Source organism: Cynocephalus volans, chromosome X (genome assembly GCF_027409185.1).
Source record: "Cynocephalus volans isolate mCynVol1 chromosome X, mCynVol1.pri, whole genome shotgun sequence".
Classification (NCBI taxonomy): Eukaryota; Metazoa; Chordata; class Mammalia; order Dermoptera; family Cynocephalidae; genus Cynocephalus; species Cynocephalus volans.
The window spans coordinates 79169953-79189085 of record NC_084478.1 but is presented as its reverse complement, the minus strand read 5'-3'; the positions used below and the strand labels follow the sequence as shown (position 1 = coordinate 79189085).

Genomic DNA, 19133 nt, shown 5'->3' with positions numbered 1-19133 from the left:
TAACCAATTAGCAAAGATGATAATTTTCATTGTTGGCAACTATATAGGAAAACTCTCATACCCTGGGAGTGTAAATTGGTGCAATCTTTCTGGAGGGCAATTTCCAAGTATGTGTTAAAAGCCTCTCCTTTTGACCTAAATCACTTCTAGAAATCTTACCAAAAGGGAATAATTAGAAATATAGACAAAGATCCAGCTATAAGGATATTATTACAGTGGCATATTTATAGTAGTGAGACATTGAAAGCAATCTAAACGTCCAACAATAGAATTGGATAAATAATGGCACAGTCATCGGCTAGAATGCAGGCATTGAGATCATCATATTGAAGACTGTTTAAGGACACAGGGAAATGCATCGTTAAGTTTTTTTTCAAATATGTGAGTCTATTATGTGTTTGTGTAGAAAAAGCCTGGAAGAAAGACACTCTAACTGGCTTGAGGAGACCCTGTGTGCAGGTCACCCTGTCCGCATGAGCGCACTTAGGGTCTGGAAGCAATACCTGGGGCAGACAGTCCTGGGGGAGGATCTGCTTCCACCGCAGGACCTGGGGGAAGAGGCCAAGTGGCCCCCAAAGTTACCGTAGACATAATCGAGGAGCGGCTACCGCCAGAGCTGATACTATCATGTTCTGGGGCTCCTAGACAGTGATACTAATAGTAGCCAACATTTATTTGTTTGCACTTTATATGTATTTCATTTAATGCTCCTAACATTCTCAAGAGATATCTCTAAAACAAGTATTAATTGCCCCATGTTATCAATGAGGAAACAGGCCTAGAATGATTAGGTGACTTATCCAAGGTCATAAAACTAGGAAATGTGCAGGTGAGTTGGTCTTCAAACCCAGATAGATGTCTGACTCCAGAGCCCACCTGTGCATTTAAGAGGCACCTTATTTTTGGCTGCTATGGCAAGAGGGAAGAGGGTATGATCATGAGTAAATAAAAACAGTAAATAAATAAATGAAAGTTGCTTCTGGAATTGGATCCCTTTGAGAACAGTGCCCCGTGGCTTTCACACACACACAATTGCCCAGAACAGTCACTGTTACAGAATGGGACAGACTGCAAATCCCTCATGTTCTGCCAGATCCCAGTGGAGGCCCCCTCTGTGCTCTGGGAATGGTTCAGATCTGGCCTGGATTAATGCTTCCCTCTGCTTCCAGCTGATGGCAAACCCAGTGAGGGCAGCTGGGGAGAGGCCCAGTGAGATCTTAAGGGTTCCCAAGATAGGAATAGTTATTTCTCTTGTATTCAGGACAAGCCTATAAAATGGGATTCTACCATTTTTGGTGTCACCTGTCACAGGATTCCTTGGGCAGCACCAGCCCCACCCCCTAGCAAGGCCCACATTTTCCAGGCAGTGCCTTCTTCACCAACCTATGCCCTCTTCCCCAGTTAGGGCCCCTGCTGGCCTAACTCCCTTTCCCAGCCAGGGCATCTTTCTCCTGCAACAGTGCCCCACTCCCAGCCAACCCCCCACAACGTATGTGCCAATAAGCCCCCCAGACTTCCCTAGCATGTGACTCTTCCCCCAGCCAGGTGCCACTCTCTAGCCCTTCCCCCTTCAAAAAAGCCAGGAATCCCCTTTTCATCCTACACCAACTTGTACCCTATACCAACTAGGCCCCCTTCAGCATTCATTGTCCTCATCACCAGCCTATTCACCTTTCCTCTCTGCTCCTCATTCTATTCCACCTTATAGAGCCAGGTCCCCTTTCCCAGGTAGTCCCCCTTCCCTACCTGCTCCCCACTCTATGCTGCCTGCCCTCCCCCCATTAGGAGCCATTAACCTGCCTGTGTCCTGGATTCTAGCCATAGCTGCTTTCTCAGCCAGGCCCCCTCATCTAGCCAGGCTCTCTTCATCCATTTATGCCTTCCTCTCCACCTAGGCCCCCTTCCCCAGGTAGGTCCCTTTCCCCTGCTAGACATGCTCCCCCTATACCCAGCCATACCCCCCTCCCCTGCCAGGCCACATTTCCCAGCCAGTACCCGCTTTAGCAGCAACCGTACCCAGGCCCCCTGCCCCAGCTGTTCCCCCTCCCCAGCCTGTTCCCCTAGACAGGTAGGCCCTCTTTGGCAAACAGGCAACCTACCCCAGCCCGAACGCTTATCTCCAGCCTGTACCACCTCCAGCATGCAGGAACTCTATTCTGGCTGGGGCCCTTTACCCCCATATCCCTGTCTCTGGGCAGGCTTCCCGACCCAATTTGATGCCCCTTTCCCAGCCTATATCCCCTAGCCCAGCCAGGCCCCTTTCCACAGTCAGACCTTCTTCTTCAGCCTATGCTTTCTTCAGATTGGCACCCCCCTCTGAGTCACCATCCTACCCGTCTGTATCCACCTCTCTGGCCTCTAACCACAGGTTTCCCACCCTATGTCTCAGCAGGGCCACCTTACCATCCTTGCCTCCGGCCTCCCCTCCACAGGCAGGCCTCAACCCCAGCCTGTCCCCTCCCCATGCAGGACCCTTCCCCTCCCAGGCCCCCTTCCAATGCCAAGTCCTCTACACCACCCAGGCCCTCACTCAGCCCAGAGCCCATTCCCAACCTGAGACCCTGATGACAGCCTCTTTAGCCGGTCTACCCTTCCCTGACCCAGGCCCCTTTTCAACCCTATGTCCCCTTCCCCATGTGGGACCCCTTCCCCAGAAAGGGCCTCCTTCCCACAGCCAGGTGCCTGTCCCCAGCCTTTCTCCTTTTCTATAGGACTACTTTTCCAAGGAGTTGCCCCTTCACTGGCCTCTCCCAGACAGTGCCTCCTTCCCCAGCCTTTCTCCGCTCTCCCTCCCTTGCCAAGTACCCTCCCCAGCCACGTGACCTTTCTTGTTAGGACTCCTTCACCCACGTGCCTTTCCCATTTCTAGAACCCTTCACCATTCTTTGCTCATGTCCCCATTCAGGCACCCCTCACTGGCCTGTGCCCCAGGTCCCCTCCTCCAGCCAGGCTGTCTTCACCACGTATGCCTTGTTACCCAGTCAGCCCCGTTCTTCTCAGCCTGTGCACCCAGCCTGTTCCACTTTCCTCTGCCATGCCTCATTCATCCTCCCAGGCTGCCATAGTCCCCAACTTGCACCCTCCTTCCCAGACAAGTCCCCTTCTGCAGATTACATCTCTCTTCCTGGCCTATTCTACCTTGCCCTGCCTATGCCCCCTCCCGCAGTCCATCATCCCCCTTCCTCCCCAACCCATACTGCCTTCCCCAGCCAGTGCTCCCATCACTATAAAAGGCTCTCTTCTCACAATACACTTAAATACCAGGTTTCTCAGGACCTCCTCTTCTAGGCCAGCTGGCTAGCTAAAACTGATCTCATACACACATTTTCACAGTGGGCTATCTGGCATGATTTCCATATTTGAATTTTGGGAACACCTCAAAAGAAAACATAGTGATGCTTTTTTCTCTCCTGCAATATAGTCCTGGACTGGTGAGTTTTTGTTAGTGGGGGTTCTTTTTCATACACAGCAATGAGAACATCCTTAAATGAAACCATTTCATGATGTTTTTCCCTGAGTGAAATATCAGCTCAGGACAGCCTCAAGGTAAAGTTCCTTCCTAAATCCTCACCTGGGAAACACTCCACTCCGGGCCACCACCAAGACTGCAGGCCCATTTCTCCTCCCCAAAGTCGCATCTGTTACCCCCTACTCCTGCTCCCTTACCCTCCAGGATTCCTTTGCTGAAGTGGATCCTGGGATACAAACTACACGAACTAAGTCAGCTACACAAAAATAGAGAAACAGGTATTTTTTAAACTACTTTTATTTTTTAAACAAACTGCATATTTTTTAAATTTCTGAACTTACATATTTTATTTTAGAACATCTGGAATGTACAAAGAATCTTCAAATAAATTTATGTAACCACACTGAAATACAGGATATGAAGATTAAAATTTTAAAAAATTGTTTACTGTCAATCATTTAATTTATACTATTGTTTAGGCAATTCCAAGATATCAACAAGTCTCAAATATCAACCAAAGTATATTATTCACTTTTTTGTGGCCTCATGCCAGTTGTTGATATAACAAAGTGGATCAACTACTTTAATATTTTAAAAAATCTTCTTTTTAATACCTTTCTATCTCTCAGAATTAAGGAAAGTTACTAAATTCAGATCTTTTACAGTTTATACCAATTGACATAACAAGGTGGATCAACTACTTCAGTAAGAATAAAAGAAACACTAGATTCAGCTCTTCACCCCTTTCAGTAAGTTAAAGCACCTATAAATCTGTCTTTTTTTTGATTCATACCAGCTGTAGAGATAATGACATGGATCAATTACTTGAATAAAGTCATATCCCTTACAACTGTTAAAAAAAGGAAACTCAGATGTACATCTTAAAGTAAAACCTAAGTTAGCCTATCGGTTCATATAAATTTATTTTCCATATTTAACACACATTTACCTTCTAAATTTAACAAACGCTGTTATTTAGAATTTAGCAAACATCTGAGCAACTAAAATAAGTTTGGAACCACACAAATTTTGATGAGAAAACAAAACAAAGTACTAGCAGAGCTCTTGTTCATAAATTGAGGCGTCTCCCGAGAAGGCCAGCTCAAATACAAAGCAAACCAAAAAACATCCCGATTGTTTTTTTCCCAAAAAACTTAGCAAAAGGCATTCACAAAGCATTTCGATCACATAAACCACAACTTTACCTAAGTAATCCGAATACTCGTAGGAAAAGTCTGAAGGCTATGAGCTATTCTACTAAACTTATTTTTCCCAAGTTAAGAACGTGTCGAACCAAACGTTTCCATTTTTATTCCAAAGTTATTTGCAAAATGACCGATGCTCAGTCAGTGAGGGGGGCAAAGATCCTTAAGGGCAGGCAAAAAGAGGTTAGACTTTATTAAACTAATGCCCGTCGGGTAGTGCCATGCAGGTATCTTCCTCTTAATTACTCTGCTGTCCCCCACCCCATGAAAGACGCAACAAGGAATGAGAGGAAGGTAGAAGGGCAAGGCAGAGAAGTCGGGGCAGGGCGTTAAATTTTGAGTAAAACGAAGAAAGAAAGAAACCGAGAAAACCAAAGGGGAAAAAAAAAAGGAGCCTACTGAGGAGACGCGTCGGCGGCTTTAGTTTCAGCAGCAACGCGGTGGCGGCCGCGTCAATGGCAAAGGCCACAGCAATGGTAGCGGCCACTGCCGGGCTCCGTGGCAGGATCGGGCCTAGAAGAGACGCGGGGCCCGGATCCCGGCAGAGCCCGTCTCGAGCGGCTTCACTGAGTTGTAGTGCTCCCCAAAGCTGCAGGCGTAGCGCAGGTAGACGAGGGTGAGCGGCTTCTTGGTGTACTCCTGCCCGATAACGACGGCGGGCGAACTGGCCTGGATCACCTCGATGGGGGTCTGCAGGATGTGCGACAGGGCCCTCAGCTCGAGCTGGCCTCCCCACGACGCGCTGTGCATGATGTCGTCGCAGTATCTCATGAAGTCTTCGCGGCTGCAGGCATCGCCGGCTTCGGAGTTGCTGAAGAAGGGCAGGAAGTCGTCGACGTGCTTCTGCATATACGTGGCGGTGCGGTGACGCAGGTTCTCCACGGTCATAGGGAACACCAGCTGGTCTCGGATGGCGCGGTACATGCAGTGGCCGTCGGCCGGGATATCCTTCATCTCCAGATTCCTGGCCCGCAGGATGGCAGTGAGCTTCTCCTCCTCTTCGCGACCGAAGCTGGCCCGGTGCTCCACTGCGGCCTCGCCGATCGTCTCCTGGTGTGCTCTCTCAAGGGCCGCCCTTCTTTCCCACCTTTTCTGGGCCCTCAACAGGCCGGGAGGCTGGTTCTCGAGATCAATCTTGGCCAGATCTTCAGTGACAGAATCGAGGTCGCTATTGTCAGGGTATCTCTCTTGGAACTTCTCCAGCTCTTGCTGGTGCTTCTGCTCCAACTGGGCCTGGAGGCGAGCCACGTCTAGGAGCAACTGCTTTCTTCTCTTCCTGTCACTCTTGGGGACCAAATTCTTCATGGTGTAGATGCGTTCCTCTAGCTCCCTCTTCTCGCGGTGGTGGCGTCTCAGCATCCGCTGATATTCACTCTGCGGATCCTCCATGATGTTTAATGGCAGGCAGGAACTGAAGTTTGGTGGCCCCTAAACTACCAACGACAGCTCAGCCTAACAGTTCAAGCCACCGAATAGGTCTTCCTTAGCCCCTGTTCTGTGTTCCCCTCATTAGCATTGGCACTCACCGGATTCGCAACCCTCTCCGTGATTGGCCGTTGGCTCTCTATGGCCACGCCCCCAAACACACCTGGCACTAGGACTGGCTGTTGGGAGACCCTAAATACGTTCCCAGAAGACCCCATAGCAACTGGTGCTTCCGGTTTTAGCGGGATTCAAATATTCAAATACCTCCAGTGAGATTATGGTTTTCAGCAATGTGTGTACCTAGAATAATTGGGCTCCTAGAATGTTTCACTGGCTCTTACTGCCTACTTCATTTACAAGTCTGGACACAACGGAGACACCAGCAGTACTATACCATCATCAGTTAATGTGCTCTGACCCTGGACTTCATATTGCTTCTAGTGTTCAGAAGGCAGTGTGGCTTTCTCTGGTTGTTCAGGCGAACCCTTAATCTTTGTGTATCAGAAGAAGTACATTTTCTTACGTTCTTGGAAACACGGAGTCCTTTCTATTTTCGCCTAAAAGCCCCCCAGTTCCATCTCAGTGTAAGAAGGCCACAGCCATTCTTATAACCACTCGCTACAACTGAGCAGACCTCTTGGCTTGTGCCAACAGAATGTACCTCACCTAAATGCCCCCTCTCCTGGGCCCCCAGCTCCCAAAATGGGCTCCCTAGGATACCCATAAAGCACCACAACCAGCGTTAATCAATCCACTTCTTTCTGATTATTTTGAATCTCTAAAACTTCTGGGGGAAAAACGCCTTAAGCTCTTTCAAATATGCTCTCATTCTGCCCCACCCTGCTCACTTGTGTCTTGAATCCCCAAATAGGAAGGCCCTCGAGACAACCCCTTCCTTGTTATAAATGAGGAAAGTGGACGTTCATCCAAGTTGGTGAATGTATCAAGTTTCGCTATTCATTACATATAGAATACTAAGTAGTATTCCATGGCACAGATTTACTGTAGTTTAACCATTCACTTGTTGAAGGACAGCTGGGTTGTTTCCAGTTTGGGGATATCGCAAATAAACCTGCTATAAACATCTGCATATAGATTTTTGTGTGAACATAAGTTCATACCTCTGAGAAAAATGCCCAGGAGGGCAATTGCTGTGTCATATTCTAAGTGTATGTTTATTTTTCCAGAAACTATTTTCCAGAGTGGCTGTATGTTCCTACCGGCGTTGTAAAGTGATCCAGTTTCTCTGCATCCTCACCAGCATTTGGTATTGTCATAATTTTAAAATTTTAGTCATTCTGATAAGTGTTTAGCGATATCTCATTGTGGTTTTAATTTGTATTTCCCTGGTGGCCAACTATGCTCATCTTTTCATGTGCTCATTTGCCATCTATGCCATATCCTTTTTGGTAAAATGCTTTTGTCGTTTGCCTGTTTTCTAATAGGACCATTTTTTACTGTTAGTTTTGAGAGTTCTTTATAAATTCTAGATACTAGTTCTTTGTCAGATATGTGGTTTGCAAATATTTTTTCCCAGTCTGTAGCTTGTCTTTCATCTTCTTAACAGGGCCTTTCCCAGAGAAAAAGTTTTAAATCTTGATTAAGTCCAATTTATCAATTTTTCTTTCTATGAATCATGTCTTTTTGTGTCAAGTCTGGGAACTCTGTCTAACCCTAGCTCCCAAAGATTTTGTCCTGTTTTTTTTTTTTTTTTTTTTACTAAAAGATGTATAGTGTTATTTTTTTATTTTTTATTTTTTAAATGATGACCGGAAAGGGGATCTTAACCCTTGACTTGGTGTTGTCAGCACCACGCTCTCCCAAGTGAGCCACAGGCCAGCCCTAGTTTTATGTTTAAAATTAAATTTGTGATCTATTTTGACCTTATTTTTTGTGTAAGGTTTGAGACTTAGGTTGAGGTTCATTTTTTTGCCTCGGGAGGTCCAATTGTTCCTACACCATTTGTTGAAAAGGCTATGCTTCCTCTACTGAACTGGTTTTGCACCTTTGTCAAAAATCAGTTGGGCATATTTGTGTGGCTCTATTTCTGGGTTCTCTGTTTTGTACCATTCATCTATGTGTCTGTCCTCCCACCAACACCATACACTCTTGGTCACTGTAGCTATGTAGTGAGTCTTGAAATCAAGTAGAACATTTCCTCCAACTTTATCCTCTCTTCCAAAATCGTTTTAGCAATTTTAATTCCTTTGTCTTTTTGTATAAACTTTAGAATACTCTTGTCTATATCTATAAAAAAAAACTTGCTGGGATTCTCATAACAATTTTGGGGGTATCCATATCTTTACTCTGTTGAGTCTTCCAATCCATGAACACCTGGGTATGTCTCTACATTTATTTAGATCTTCATTGATTTATTTCATTAACACTTTATAGTTTTCAGCATATAAATCCTGTGCATATTTTGTTAGATTTACACTTAAGCATTTTTTTTGAGTGAGTGTAAATGGTATTATATTTTTAATTTTGGTGTTCACTTGTTCATTGGTAGAATATAGAAATACAATTGAGTTTTGTATGTTTATCTTGTGTTCCATGACCTTGCTTAACTCACTTATTTCTAGGAGTTTTTTTGGGTAGATTCCTTGGGATTTTCTATGTACACAATCATGTCATCTGTAAATAGGGACAGTTTTATTTTATCCTTTCCAATCAGTATGCCTTTTATTTCCTTTTTTTTTTTTTTTTTTTTTTTGCCTTACTGCATGCTTAGAACATCCAGCACTATGTTAGATATGAGTGGTGAGGGCAGACATTCTTGTTTTGTTCTTGATCTTAGGGGGAAAGCATTTTGTCTTTCATTGTTAAATATGATATTAGATGTAGGTTTTTTGTAGATGCTCTTTATCAAGTTCCCCTCTATTTCTCTTTATTTTCTGAGAGTTTTTGACATAAATGAATATTGAACTTTGTCAAAAATTTTTTTCTGCTTCGATTTATATGTTCATGTGATTTTTCTTCTTTAGCCTGTTAGTATGATAGATTACATCAATTGATTGTCAAGTATTGAGCCAGTCTTGCATTCCTGGAAGAAATCCCATTTGGCCATGGTTTATAATTCTTTTTATATGTGGCTGAATTCTATTTGCTAATATTTTGTTAAGGATTTGAAAATTTACATTCATGAGGGATATTGGTACGTACTTTTCTTTTTGGTACTATTTTGTTTAGCTTTAGTATCAGTTAATACTAGATTCATAAGATAAATTTGGAAGCATTCCCTCCTCTTCTATTTTCTGGAAAGACATTGCGTAAAATCAGTATTAATTCTTCCTTAAATGTTTGGTAGAATTCTTCAGTGAAACCATCTGGGCCAAGAGATTTCTTTCTTGGGAATTTTAAAATGACAAAATCATTTTCCTTAATAGGGTTAATCAAATTATGTGTTTCATATTGAGTGAATTTTGGTAGTTCGTATTTTCTGAGGAATTGATCCATTTTTTTCCCCTAAGTACTCAACTTGTGTGTAGAGTTGTTTGTAGCATTACATTATTATTGTTTGACGTTTGGAGGATCTGTAGTGGTATTTCCTGCTTTATTCTTGATATTGGTGGTTTGTCTTCTCTCTTTTGTTCTTTGTTCTTTGTCGGTCTTGCTAGAGATGTGTCAATTTTATTGATCTTTTAAAAAAAACTAACTTGTTGTTTCATTGATTTTCTCTTTTGCTTTTCTTTTTTCCAATTCACTGATTTCTGTTGTTTATTATTTCCTTCCTTCTATTTGCTTTGGGTTTAGTTTGCTCTTTCTCTAGGTTCTTGAGGTGGGAGCTTAGATCATTGATTTCAGACTTTTCCTCTTTTTCTAATGTATGCATTTAGTACTATAAATTGCTTTCTCAGTACTACTTTAACTATATCTCATAAGTTTTGATATATTGTATCTTCATTCTCATTCAGTGCAATGTATTTTTTGGTTTCCCTTGAGACTCTTTGGCCAATGGATTATTTAGAAGTGAGTTATTAGCTTCCAAGAGTTTGCAGGTTTTCCTGTTATCTTTCTGTTATTAATTTCTACTTTGATTCCTTAGTGGTTAGAGAACACACTTCTTTATGATTTCAATTCATTCACATGTGTTGGGGTTTATTCATGGCCCAGAATATGGTCTATCTTAATAAATGTTTCATGGGCTGTATTAGGTCCATTTTTGTGTTGCTGTAACAGATACCTGAGACTGGGTAATTTATAAAGAAAAGAGGTTTATTTGACTCACCATTCTGGGACAGCTGCATCTGGCATGGGCCACAGGCTGCTTCCACTCATGGCAGGCAGCCAGTGAGTGCGAGAAGATTGCATGGTGAGAGGAAGCAGGGGTGGAGGTAGGTGCCAGGTTTTTTTTAACAACCAGCTCTTTTGGGAACTAATAGAGCCAGAACTCACCCCCTACACCCTCTGCGCCATAGAGCATTAATCTATTCATGAAGGATCAGCCCCCATGACCCAAACACCTCCCAATACTGCCATGTTGGGGATCAGATTTCAACATGAGCTTCGGGGGACAAACATATCCAAACTATGTCATGGGCGCTTGAAAAAATGTGTATTCTGATACTGATTTTCTGTTTAATTCTTATATGTGTTGTTGAGTGAGGAGTTTTGAAGTCTCCAACTGTAATTGTGTCTTTTTCTATTTTTCCTTTTAGTTCTAGCAGGTTTTGCCTCGTGTATTTTGCGCTTCTGTTGCAAATCCTACACATCTTAGGATCTCTATATATTTTTGGTGTACCCATCCTTTTATCATTATGTAGCGCATCTTTTTGACTCCAGTAATTTTCTTTGCTCTATTATCTACTTTATCTGACATTAATATAACCCCTTCTTTTTCTTTACTAATGTTTGCATGATATATATTTTTCCATCCTTTTACTTTTAACCTCCCAATCTCATTATATTTGGAGTGAGTTTCTTGTAGACAGCATAGAGTTGGGTCATGTTTTTTAATCTACTCTGGCAATTTCTGTCTTTTAATTGGTGTACATAGATCATTTATATTTAAGGCAATTATCGATATGTTAGAACTTAAGTCTGCCATTTAATTTTTTGTTTTCTGTTTGTCCTCTGTTTTCTTTTAACTGCCTTCCTGTGGGTTACCTGAACATTTCTTTGTAATTTAATTTTGACTTATTTTTACAGGCATACCTCAGAGATATTGTAGGTTCAGTTACAGACCACTGTGATAAAGTTAATATTGCAATAAAGTGACTCACACAAATGTTTTTGGTTTCCCAGTGCATATAAAAGTTATGGTTTTTTTTTGTTTTTTTTTAAAGATGATCAGTAAGGGGATCTTAACCCTTGACTTGGTGTTGTCAGCACCACGCTCTCCCAAGTGAGCCACGGGCCGGCCCTTAAAAGTTATGTTTATACTGTACTGTAGTGTGCTAGTATGAAATAGCCTTATGTCTAAAAAAATGTACATACTTTAATTTAAAAAACACTTTATTTCTAAAAAATGCTAACAATCATCTGAGCTGTCAGCAAGCCCTAATCTTTTTGCTGGTGAGAGGGTCTTGCTTTGATGTTGGTGGCTGCTGATCGATCAGGGTGTTGGTTGCTGAAGGTTGAGGTGGCTGTGGCAATTTCTTAAAATAAGACAACAATGAAATTTGCCACCTTGATTGACTCTTCCTTTCGTGAAAGATTTCTCTGTAGCATGTGATGCTGTTTGATAGCATTTTACCCACAGTAGAACTTCTTTCAAAATTGGAGTCAGTCTTCTCAAATCCTGCTGCTGCTTTGTCAACTAAGTTTATGTAATATTCTAAGTCCTCTGTTGTCATATCAACAATGTTCACAACATCTTCACCAGGAGTAGATTCCATCTCAAGAAACCACTTTCTTTGCTCATCCATAAAAATCAACTCCTCATCTGTTAAAGTTTTATCATGAGATTGTAGCAATTCAGTCACATCTTCGGGCTCCACTTCTAATTCTAGTTCTCTTGATATTTCTACCACATCAGCAGTTACTCTCTACTAAAGTCTTGAACCCCACAAAATCATCCCTGAGGATTGTAATCAACTTCTTACAAATTCCTGTTAATGTTATTTGGACCTCCTCCCGTGACTCACGAATGTTCTTAATGACATCGAAAATGGTGAATCCTTTCCAGAAGGTTTTCAATTTGTTTCGCACATCCCTCGGAAGAATCACTATCTATGGCAGCTATAGCCTTATGTGTATGTTAAATAATAAGACTTGAAAGTTGAAGTCACTCCGTGGTCCACGGGGGGCAGAATGAATGCGGTGTTAGCAGGCATGAAAACCACATTAATATCTTTGTACATCTCCATCAGAGCTCTTCGGTGACATTGTCAGTGAGCAGTAACATTTGGAAAAGAATCTTCTTATCTGAGCAATAGGTCTCAACAGTGGGCTTAAAATATTCAGTAAACCATGTGGTAAACAGATGTGCTGTCATCCAGGCTTTATTGTTCCGTTATTAGAGCACAGGCAGAGTAGATTTAGCATCATTCTAAAGGACCCTAAGATTTTCAGAATGGTCCATGGGCACTGGCTTCAACTTAAAGTCACCAGCTGCATTAGCCCCTAACAAGAGAGTCAACTTGTCCTTTGAAGCTTTGAAGCCAGGCATTGACGTCTCCTCTCCAGTTAGGAAAGTCCTTGACGGCATCTTCTTCCAATAGAAGGCTGTTTCATAAACATAGAAAATCTGTTGCTCAGTGTGGCCATCTTCATCAATGATCTTAGCCAGATCTTCTGGGTAACTGGCTGCAGCTTCTACGTCAGCACTTGCTGCCTCACCTTTTACTTTTATGTTATGGAGACGGCTTCTTTCCTTAAGCCTCATGAACCAGCCTCTGCTAGCTTCAAACTTTTCTTCTGAAGCTTTCTCAACTCTCTGCCTTCATAAAATTGAAGAGAATTAGGGCCTTGCTCTGGGTTAGGCTTTGGCTTAAGGGAATGCTGTGGCTGGTCTGATCTTCTATCCAGGCCACTAACACTTTCTCCATATCGGCAATAAGGCTGTTTCACTTTCTTATCATTCTTGTATCCACTGGGTAAGGCTTTTAATTTGCTTCAAGAACTTTATCTTTGCATTTACAACTTGACTATTTTGTGCAACAGGCCTAGATTTTGGCCTGTCTTGGCTTTGGACATGTTTTCCTTACTAAGCTTAATTTCTAGCTTTTGATTTAAAGTGAGAGACTTGCAACTCTTCCTTTCACTTGAACATATGGAGGTCATTGTAGGGTTATTAACTGGCCCAATTTCAATACTGTTGTGTTTCAGGGAATAGGGAGCCCTGTGGAAAGGGAGAGAGATGGAAGAACAGCCAGTCAGTGAAGCAGTAAGAACACACAAAGTTTATAGATTAAGTTCGCCATCTCATATAGGCATGGTTCATGGTGCCCCAAAACAATTACAATGGTAATATAAAGGATCACTGATCACAGATCACCATAAAAGATATAATCATTATGAAAAGGTTTGAAATATTATGAGAATTTCCAAAATGTGACACAGAGACAGTAAGTCAACACATGCTGTTGGGAAAATGGTGCCAACAGACTTGCTTGACAGAGGGTTGCCACAGACCTTTAATTTGTAAAAAATGCAGTATTTGCAAAGTGCAATAAAGTGAAGAGCAATAAAACGAGGTATGCCTATAGTTTCTTTTTTTTTTTTTTTTGGTTAAAAATATTCATGGGGTCCAAAGCTGACCGTCACCACTAGTGCCCAAGATGTGATGGCTGGAACAATACTGGCAGCATGCTCATTACCACAAATAACGATTATACCCCACGTCCCCCACCCAATTAATCCCCAACCTCCCTCCCCTCTTCCCCCCCCTCCACTTTGTATCCCCAGGTGTGCTTTCTCCCTCTGCAAGTCCAATGCACCACTGTGGTCTTTCTTTCCTTCTTTCTTTCTCTCTTAGCTCCCTGTGGTATTTTTGAGTGTATCCCCTTTTATAGCTTTTTTAGTGGTTGCTCTAGGTATTACATTTAAGTGTGTGTGTCTTATCGAAACCTACTGATGTTGTCATTTTACCAGTTTGAGTGAAGTGTAGAAGACTTAGCCCCTGTTACATCCTTTTACCCTTTATAATACAATTTTCTTAAATAACATCTACATACATTGAGAACCACATTACTTTTCTAATTTTTGCTTCAAACTTCAAACATAGTTTAGGCAATTCAAGGGGAGAAGGAAAGTCTATTGTATTTACACAACAGTTTTGCTTGTCATGTTCTTGCTTCTTTTCTGACTTTCAGAGATTTCTTCTGTTACCTTTTCTGTTGAGACAACTTGGTCCAGCCATTCCTTCAGGCCTCCTTGTGCCAAATTCTCTTAGTTTTCCTTCATCTCAGAATGTCTTGATTTCCTCTTCACTCTTGAGAGATATTTTCACTGGAGGTGAAATCATGGACTCTGGGTTCATGATTTTTTTCTTTCAGCACTTGAGAAATGTTGCACCACTTTTTGTTGGTGTCCATGGTTTCTGATGAGAAATCTGTTTTTGAAACTGTTTTTCCTTTATTGATAAGGTGTTGTTTCTCTCTCTGGTGTGGATTTCTCTGAGTTTATCCCACTTGGGCTTTGCCCAGCTTCTTCCATCTGTAGGTTTATGTCTCTTGCCAAATTTCAGGAGTTTTCAGCCCCAACTTCTTTGAATACTTTTAAGCCCCACCCTCTTTCTCCTATTCTTCCAAGACTCTGATGACAGGTACATTAGACCCTTTGTTGTTGTCCTACAGGTCCCCGAGGCTCTATTTATCCTTAAAAAAGATTTTAATAGACTTTATTTCTTAGAGCAGTTTTAGGTTCAGAGCAAAATGGAGTGGAAAGTACATAGTTTCCATATATTCCCTTCCTCATGTAGGCATAGCCTCCCCAACTATCAATATCCTGCACCAGAGTGGCACATTTGAGATAATCAATAAACCTATGTTGACACATTATTATCATCCAAAGTACATTGGAGTTCACTTTTGGCGTTGTACATTCTATGGGTTTGGACAAATGTATAATAACATGTATCTACCATTATAGTATCATACAGAGTATTTTCACTGCCCTAAAAATCCTCTGAGTTCTGCCTATTCATGCCTCCCTCTCTTCTAACCCCTGGCAACCACTGATCTTTTTATGGTTTCTATAGTTTTGCCAATTCCAGGATTTCACATAGTTGGAATCATACAGTATGTAGCGTTTTCAAATTGGCATCTTTCACTTAGTCATACTCAATTAAGATTGCTCCATGTCTCTTCATACCTTGATAGCTCATTTCTTTTTAGGGCTGAATAATATTTCTTTGTCTGAATGCATCGCCATTTATTCATCCATTTTCCTATTGAAAGACATCTTCATGGCTTCCAAGTTTTGGCAATTATAAATAAAGCTACTATGAACGTTTTTATATTTCACCAATGAACTAGCAGAAAAAGAAACCAAGAAAGCAAGCCCGTTTACAATAACAAACAAACAAAAAATAAAATATCTAGGAATCAATTTAACCAAGGAGGTGAAAGATCTCTACAATGAGAACTACAAATCACTGCCAAAAGAAATTAAAGAAGACACAAAAAGATGGAAAGACATTCCATGCTCTTGGATTGGAAGAATCAACATAGTGAAAATGTCCATGCTACCCAAAGCCATCTACAGAGTCAATGTGATTCCCATCAAAATACCAATGACTTCCTTCACAGAAATAGAAAAAACATAGGAGTGCAGATATCCCTTCAACATGATGATGTCTATATTCATTGCAGCTCTGTTTACAATAGCCCAAATATGGAACCACCTAAATGTCCATCGACAGATGACTGGATAAGGAAAATGTGATATATATATACACAGTGGAATACTACTCAGCCATAAAAAAGAGTGACATTCTGCCATTCACAGTGAGTTATGTTAAGTGAAACAAGCCAGGCATGGAAGAGAACTACCACATGTCCCCATTCATACGTGGGAGCTAAATAAATAAATAAATAAATAAGCAAATAAATGATAAAGAAAGAGAAAAAAAGAAAGAAACAACAATCATGATAATATGTTGAACTTTCAGAAGTAGAGAACAGAACTGTGGTTACTAGAAGTGGAAAGAGGGAGAGGAGGTTTCAGAAATTGGTTAATGGACACAAAGAATGATGATGTATTGTAGTGATGAGTATGCCAACTATCCTGATTTGACCATCACATATTGTACACAAGTACTGATAGTCAACTCTATACCGCACACATATGTATAATCAACTATGTTTTGATAAAAAAAAATATAGCTACTATTAACATCTGCATGCAGGCTTTTGTGTGCAAACAAGTTTTCAACTCATTTGGGTAAATACCAAGGAGCGTGACTACTGAAAATCATATGGTAGAAGTCTGTTTGGTTTTGTGAGAAACTGCCAAATTGCCTTCCAGTGTGGCTCTACCGTTTGAACTCCTACCAGCAGTGAATGAGAGTTCCTCTTGCCCCACATCCTTCCCGACATTTGATGTTGTTAGGCTTTTTAATTTTCACTATTCTAATAGGTGTGTAGTGGTATCTCATTGTTGTTTTAATTTGCAATTTCTTAATGAAGTACAATGTTTTTGATTAAGTTGTTCATTTTCTTATATTTGAGTTTTAAGAGCTCTTTGAATATTTTGCATAACAGTCCTTTATCAGGAACGTCTATTGCAAATATTTTCTCCCAGTCTGTGGCTCGTCTTCTCATTCTCTAGATTCATTTTTTTTTCAGTCTGTTTTCTCTTTGTTGTTTAGATGCGGTAATTTTAATTATTCTGTCTTCAAGTTCACAGGCTTTTGCTGGGGCTCTTTTTGTCTGCACCTGTTAGTGTTGTTTTGGTTGCTGGCTTTTCCAACTCCAAGTCTGGGATATATGAGGCAAAGAGAAAATTCCTGTCATTCTTCTTATCCTGAGGACCCTAGGTGTTCTGCCTTCTTTCCAACTTTCAGAGTCTTCGCCGGCCCGTGGCTCACTCAGGAGAGTGCGGTGCTGGTAAAAACAAGGCCACCGGTTCGGATCCTATGTAGGGATGGCCGGTTAGCTCACTGGCTGAGCGTGGTGCTGACAACTTTCCGAGTCTTCTTATATTTGTGATATCCAGGGATTTTAGTTGTAATAGCAAGAGGAATAGGGCAAAGTATATCTATTTCATCTTCCCCTATGATGTTTTAAGTAAACAAACACTTCACACCCTCCCTTACTGTCATTTGCATGTTTCAAAGAAGTTAAACGCTGTGGCTTAAAATGAATCAAAGCAATGATAACTATAGAAAACCGTTATGCTGGTTCTGAAAGAAACAGCATTTGGACTTTGATAGCATGATAGCAATAGTCACGTAGAGTCTGCTTGTTTGCTGCAATCAAGATTGCTTTTTCAGATTCTGCAGAAGGGATGACAGGTACTTTTGAATGTCAAGCCCCATTGCGTGGGTTTGATTTTGTGGCCCGAAGTGCAGAAAAAGCAGCTTTGCAAATGTTGAGCTTTCCTGTCTGCAGTTCGTGTTAAGGAAACCATAGTTATTATAATAACAAATGTGACTTTTCCAGCTCTGGACTGAAGCTTACTTCCCCAACACACACTCCCCCATCTGGAGATTATGATCCAACCTCTGGAGCACAGGCCTTGCTTTTCAGAGCCACATGTCTCCAGCAATGGATGAGCTGCCTGCTCTTCAGGCATCTCTCAATGAATATATTTTCTCACAAATGAGCTTTTGATAAGGATTAGATGGCAGGAAGTTCGAGGTTACCTGTTCCAATAAGAAGCACTGGGAATGGTGATAGGCCATCTTGTTGATTAACGGTTATACTTTGCCAGTCAGTGAGGTGGGAAGGGCAAGAGAATTAATGCCTATCTTACAAGGGGCTGTGATAATCAAAGGGATGTCAAATGCTCTGCTCAGTGCCTGGCACCAAGGAGGTCAGTAATAAATAGCAATTCCTTCCCTCTACCATACTGCGGTCCCTATATCCCAGCTCCTGCTCCCTGCTTTGTACCTCCACATACACCCTTTTCCACTTTGCCACCCCCATTCATGCTCCACTTTGGAGGCCACCAGAAACTGCTGTTTCCATGGTAATCAGCGTCCTCATTAGTTCAGAGTTTAATGGTCTCTTAGTGTCCGTCTGGACTGGGTTCCTAGCCCACATCAGAGGGAGGTTTCCAGTGAGCTTAAGGGCTGTTGAGAAATTGTCAAACATAAGCCATTACATTCAAGTTGTCCTAATTAGATGCAATAGCACACAGTGTTATTTGGGTCTAAAGAGCAGGGATGTGAGGAAACCATCCTGTCCTGGGCTGACAGCTTCTAGGCATCTGGAGAATTACTGTCTCCCCAGAACTTGCTGATGAGGGATTATATCACCAGACTGCAGGTGCTGGAGTGTGAGTAGGGGGTACAGCAGATTGGGCAACCAACCTCACTGAAGGCTTTTGAGCAGATCACTGGGGATTTGCACTTTCCTCATCCTTCCACCTGTCTCTTATGGCTCTGAGGCCACAAGAATAGCCTGCTCTGCTCAGGCCTGGTTTCTATACTGTTGTCAACCTTGTTCCTGACCCTGCTCCTTCCCTTGGCCTGCTTTGCTCATTCGTTCATTCAGTCAGTCATTCAGCCACCATTTATCAGCCCTACAGTGTGCCAGGCACCGTTCTAGCTACTGCAGATATAACAGTGAACAAAAGAGATGGAGATTCCTAAACTCAAGGAGGCTACAGCCAAATCGGAGAACACAGATGGAAAACAAATAACTACATGCAAAATTGAAGCTGACCTTTGGGAGAAAAGTTCGCTATCTTGCTCTTGACTAGGATCCTAGCCCCTTTTCTCCCTCTACTCCTCCTTATTGATGGTCTGTATACCTAGAGCAATTTCTCCTGTCCACTTTCCACAGCTGCTAAGGGGTCTCATGAGCATACATGGGAAAGTTTGAGACTTATTACTGTCACCAGTGGCATGAGTTTGGAGGTGAAGGTGAGTATCCTGGGAGAAATGGTCATGTGAGGGCCTCAAATCCTGGGAGCCCTTTGCAAAC

General features: G+C 42.0%; 1 protein-coding gene across 1 annotated transcript; it reads right to left on the bottom strand.

Moving 5' to 3' along the window:
* Positions 1–5187: 5187 nt before the first annotated feature.
* OTUD6A (OTU deubiquitinase 6A) lies at positions 5188–6063 on the bottom strand. The gene has a single exon (XM_063083010.1). The coding sequence runs from the start codon at positions 6061–6063 to the stop codon at positions 5188–5190; it is 876 nt and encodes a 291-aa protein (XP_062939080.1).
* Positions 6064–19133: the final 13070 nt, after the last annotated feature.

Bases quoted from the DNA above. Each gene is read 5' to 3' on its own strand.
- OTUD6A (XM_063083010.1), bottom strand. From the start codon at position 6,063: ATGGAGGATCCGCAGAGTGAATATCAGCGGATGCTGAGACGCCACCAC.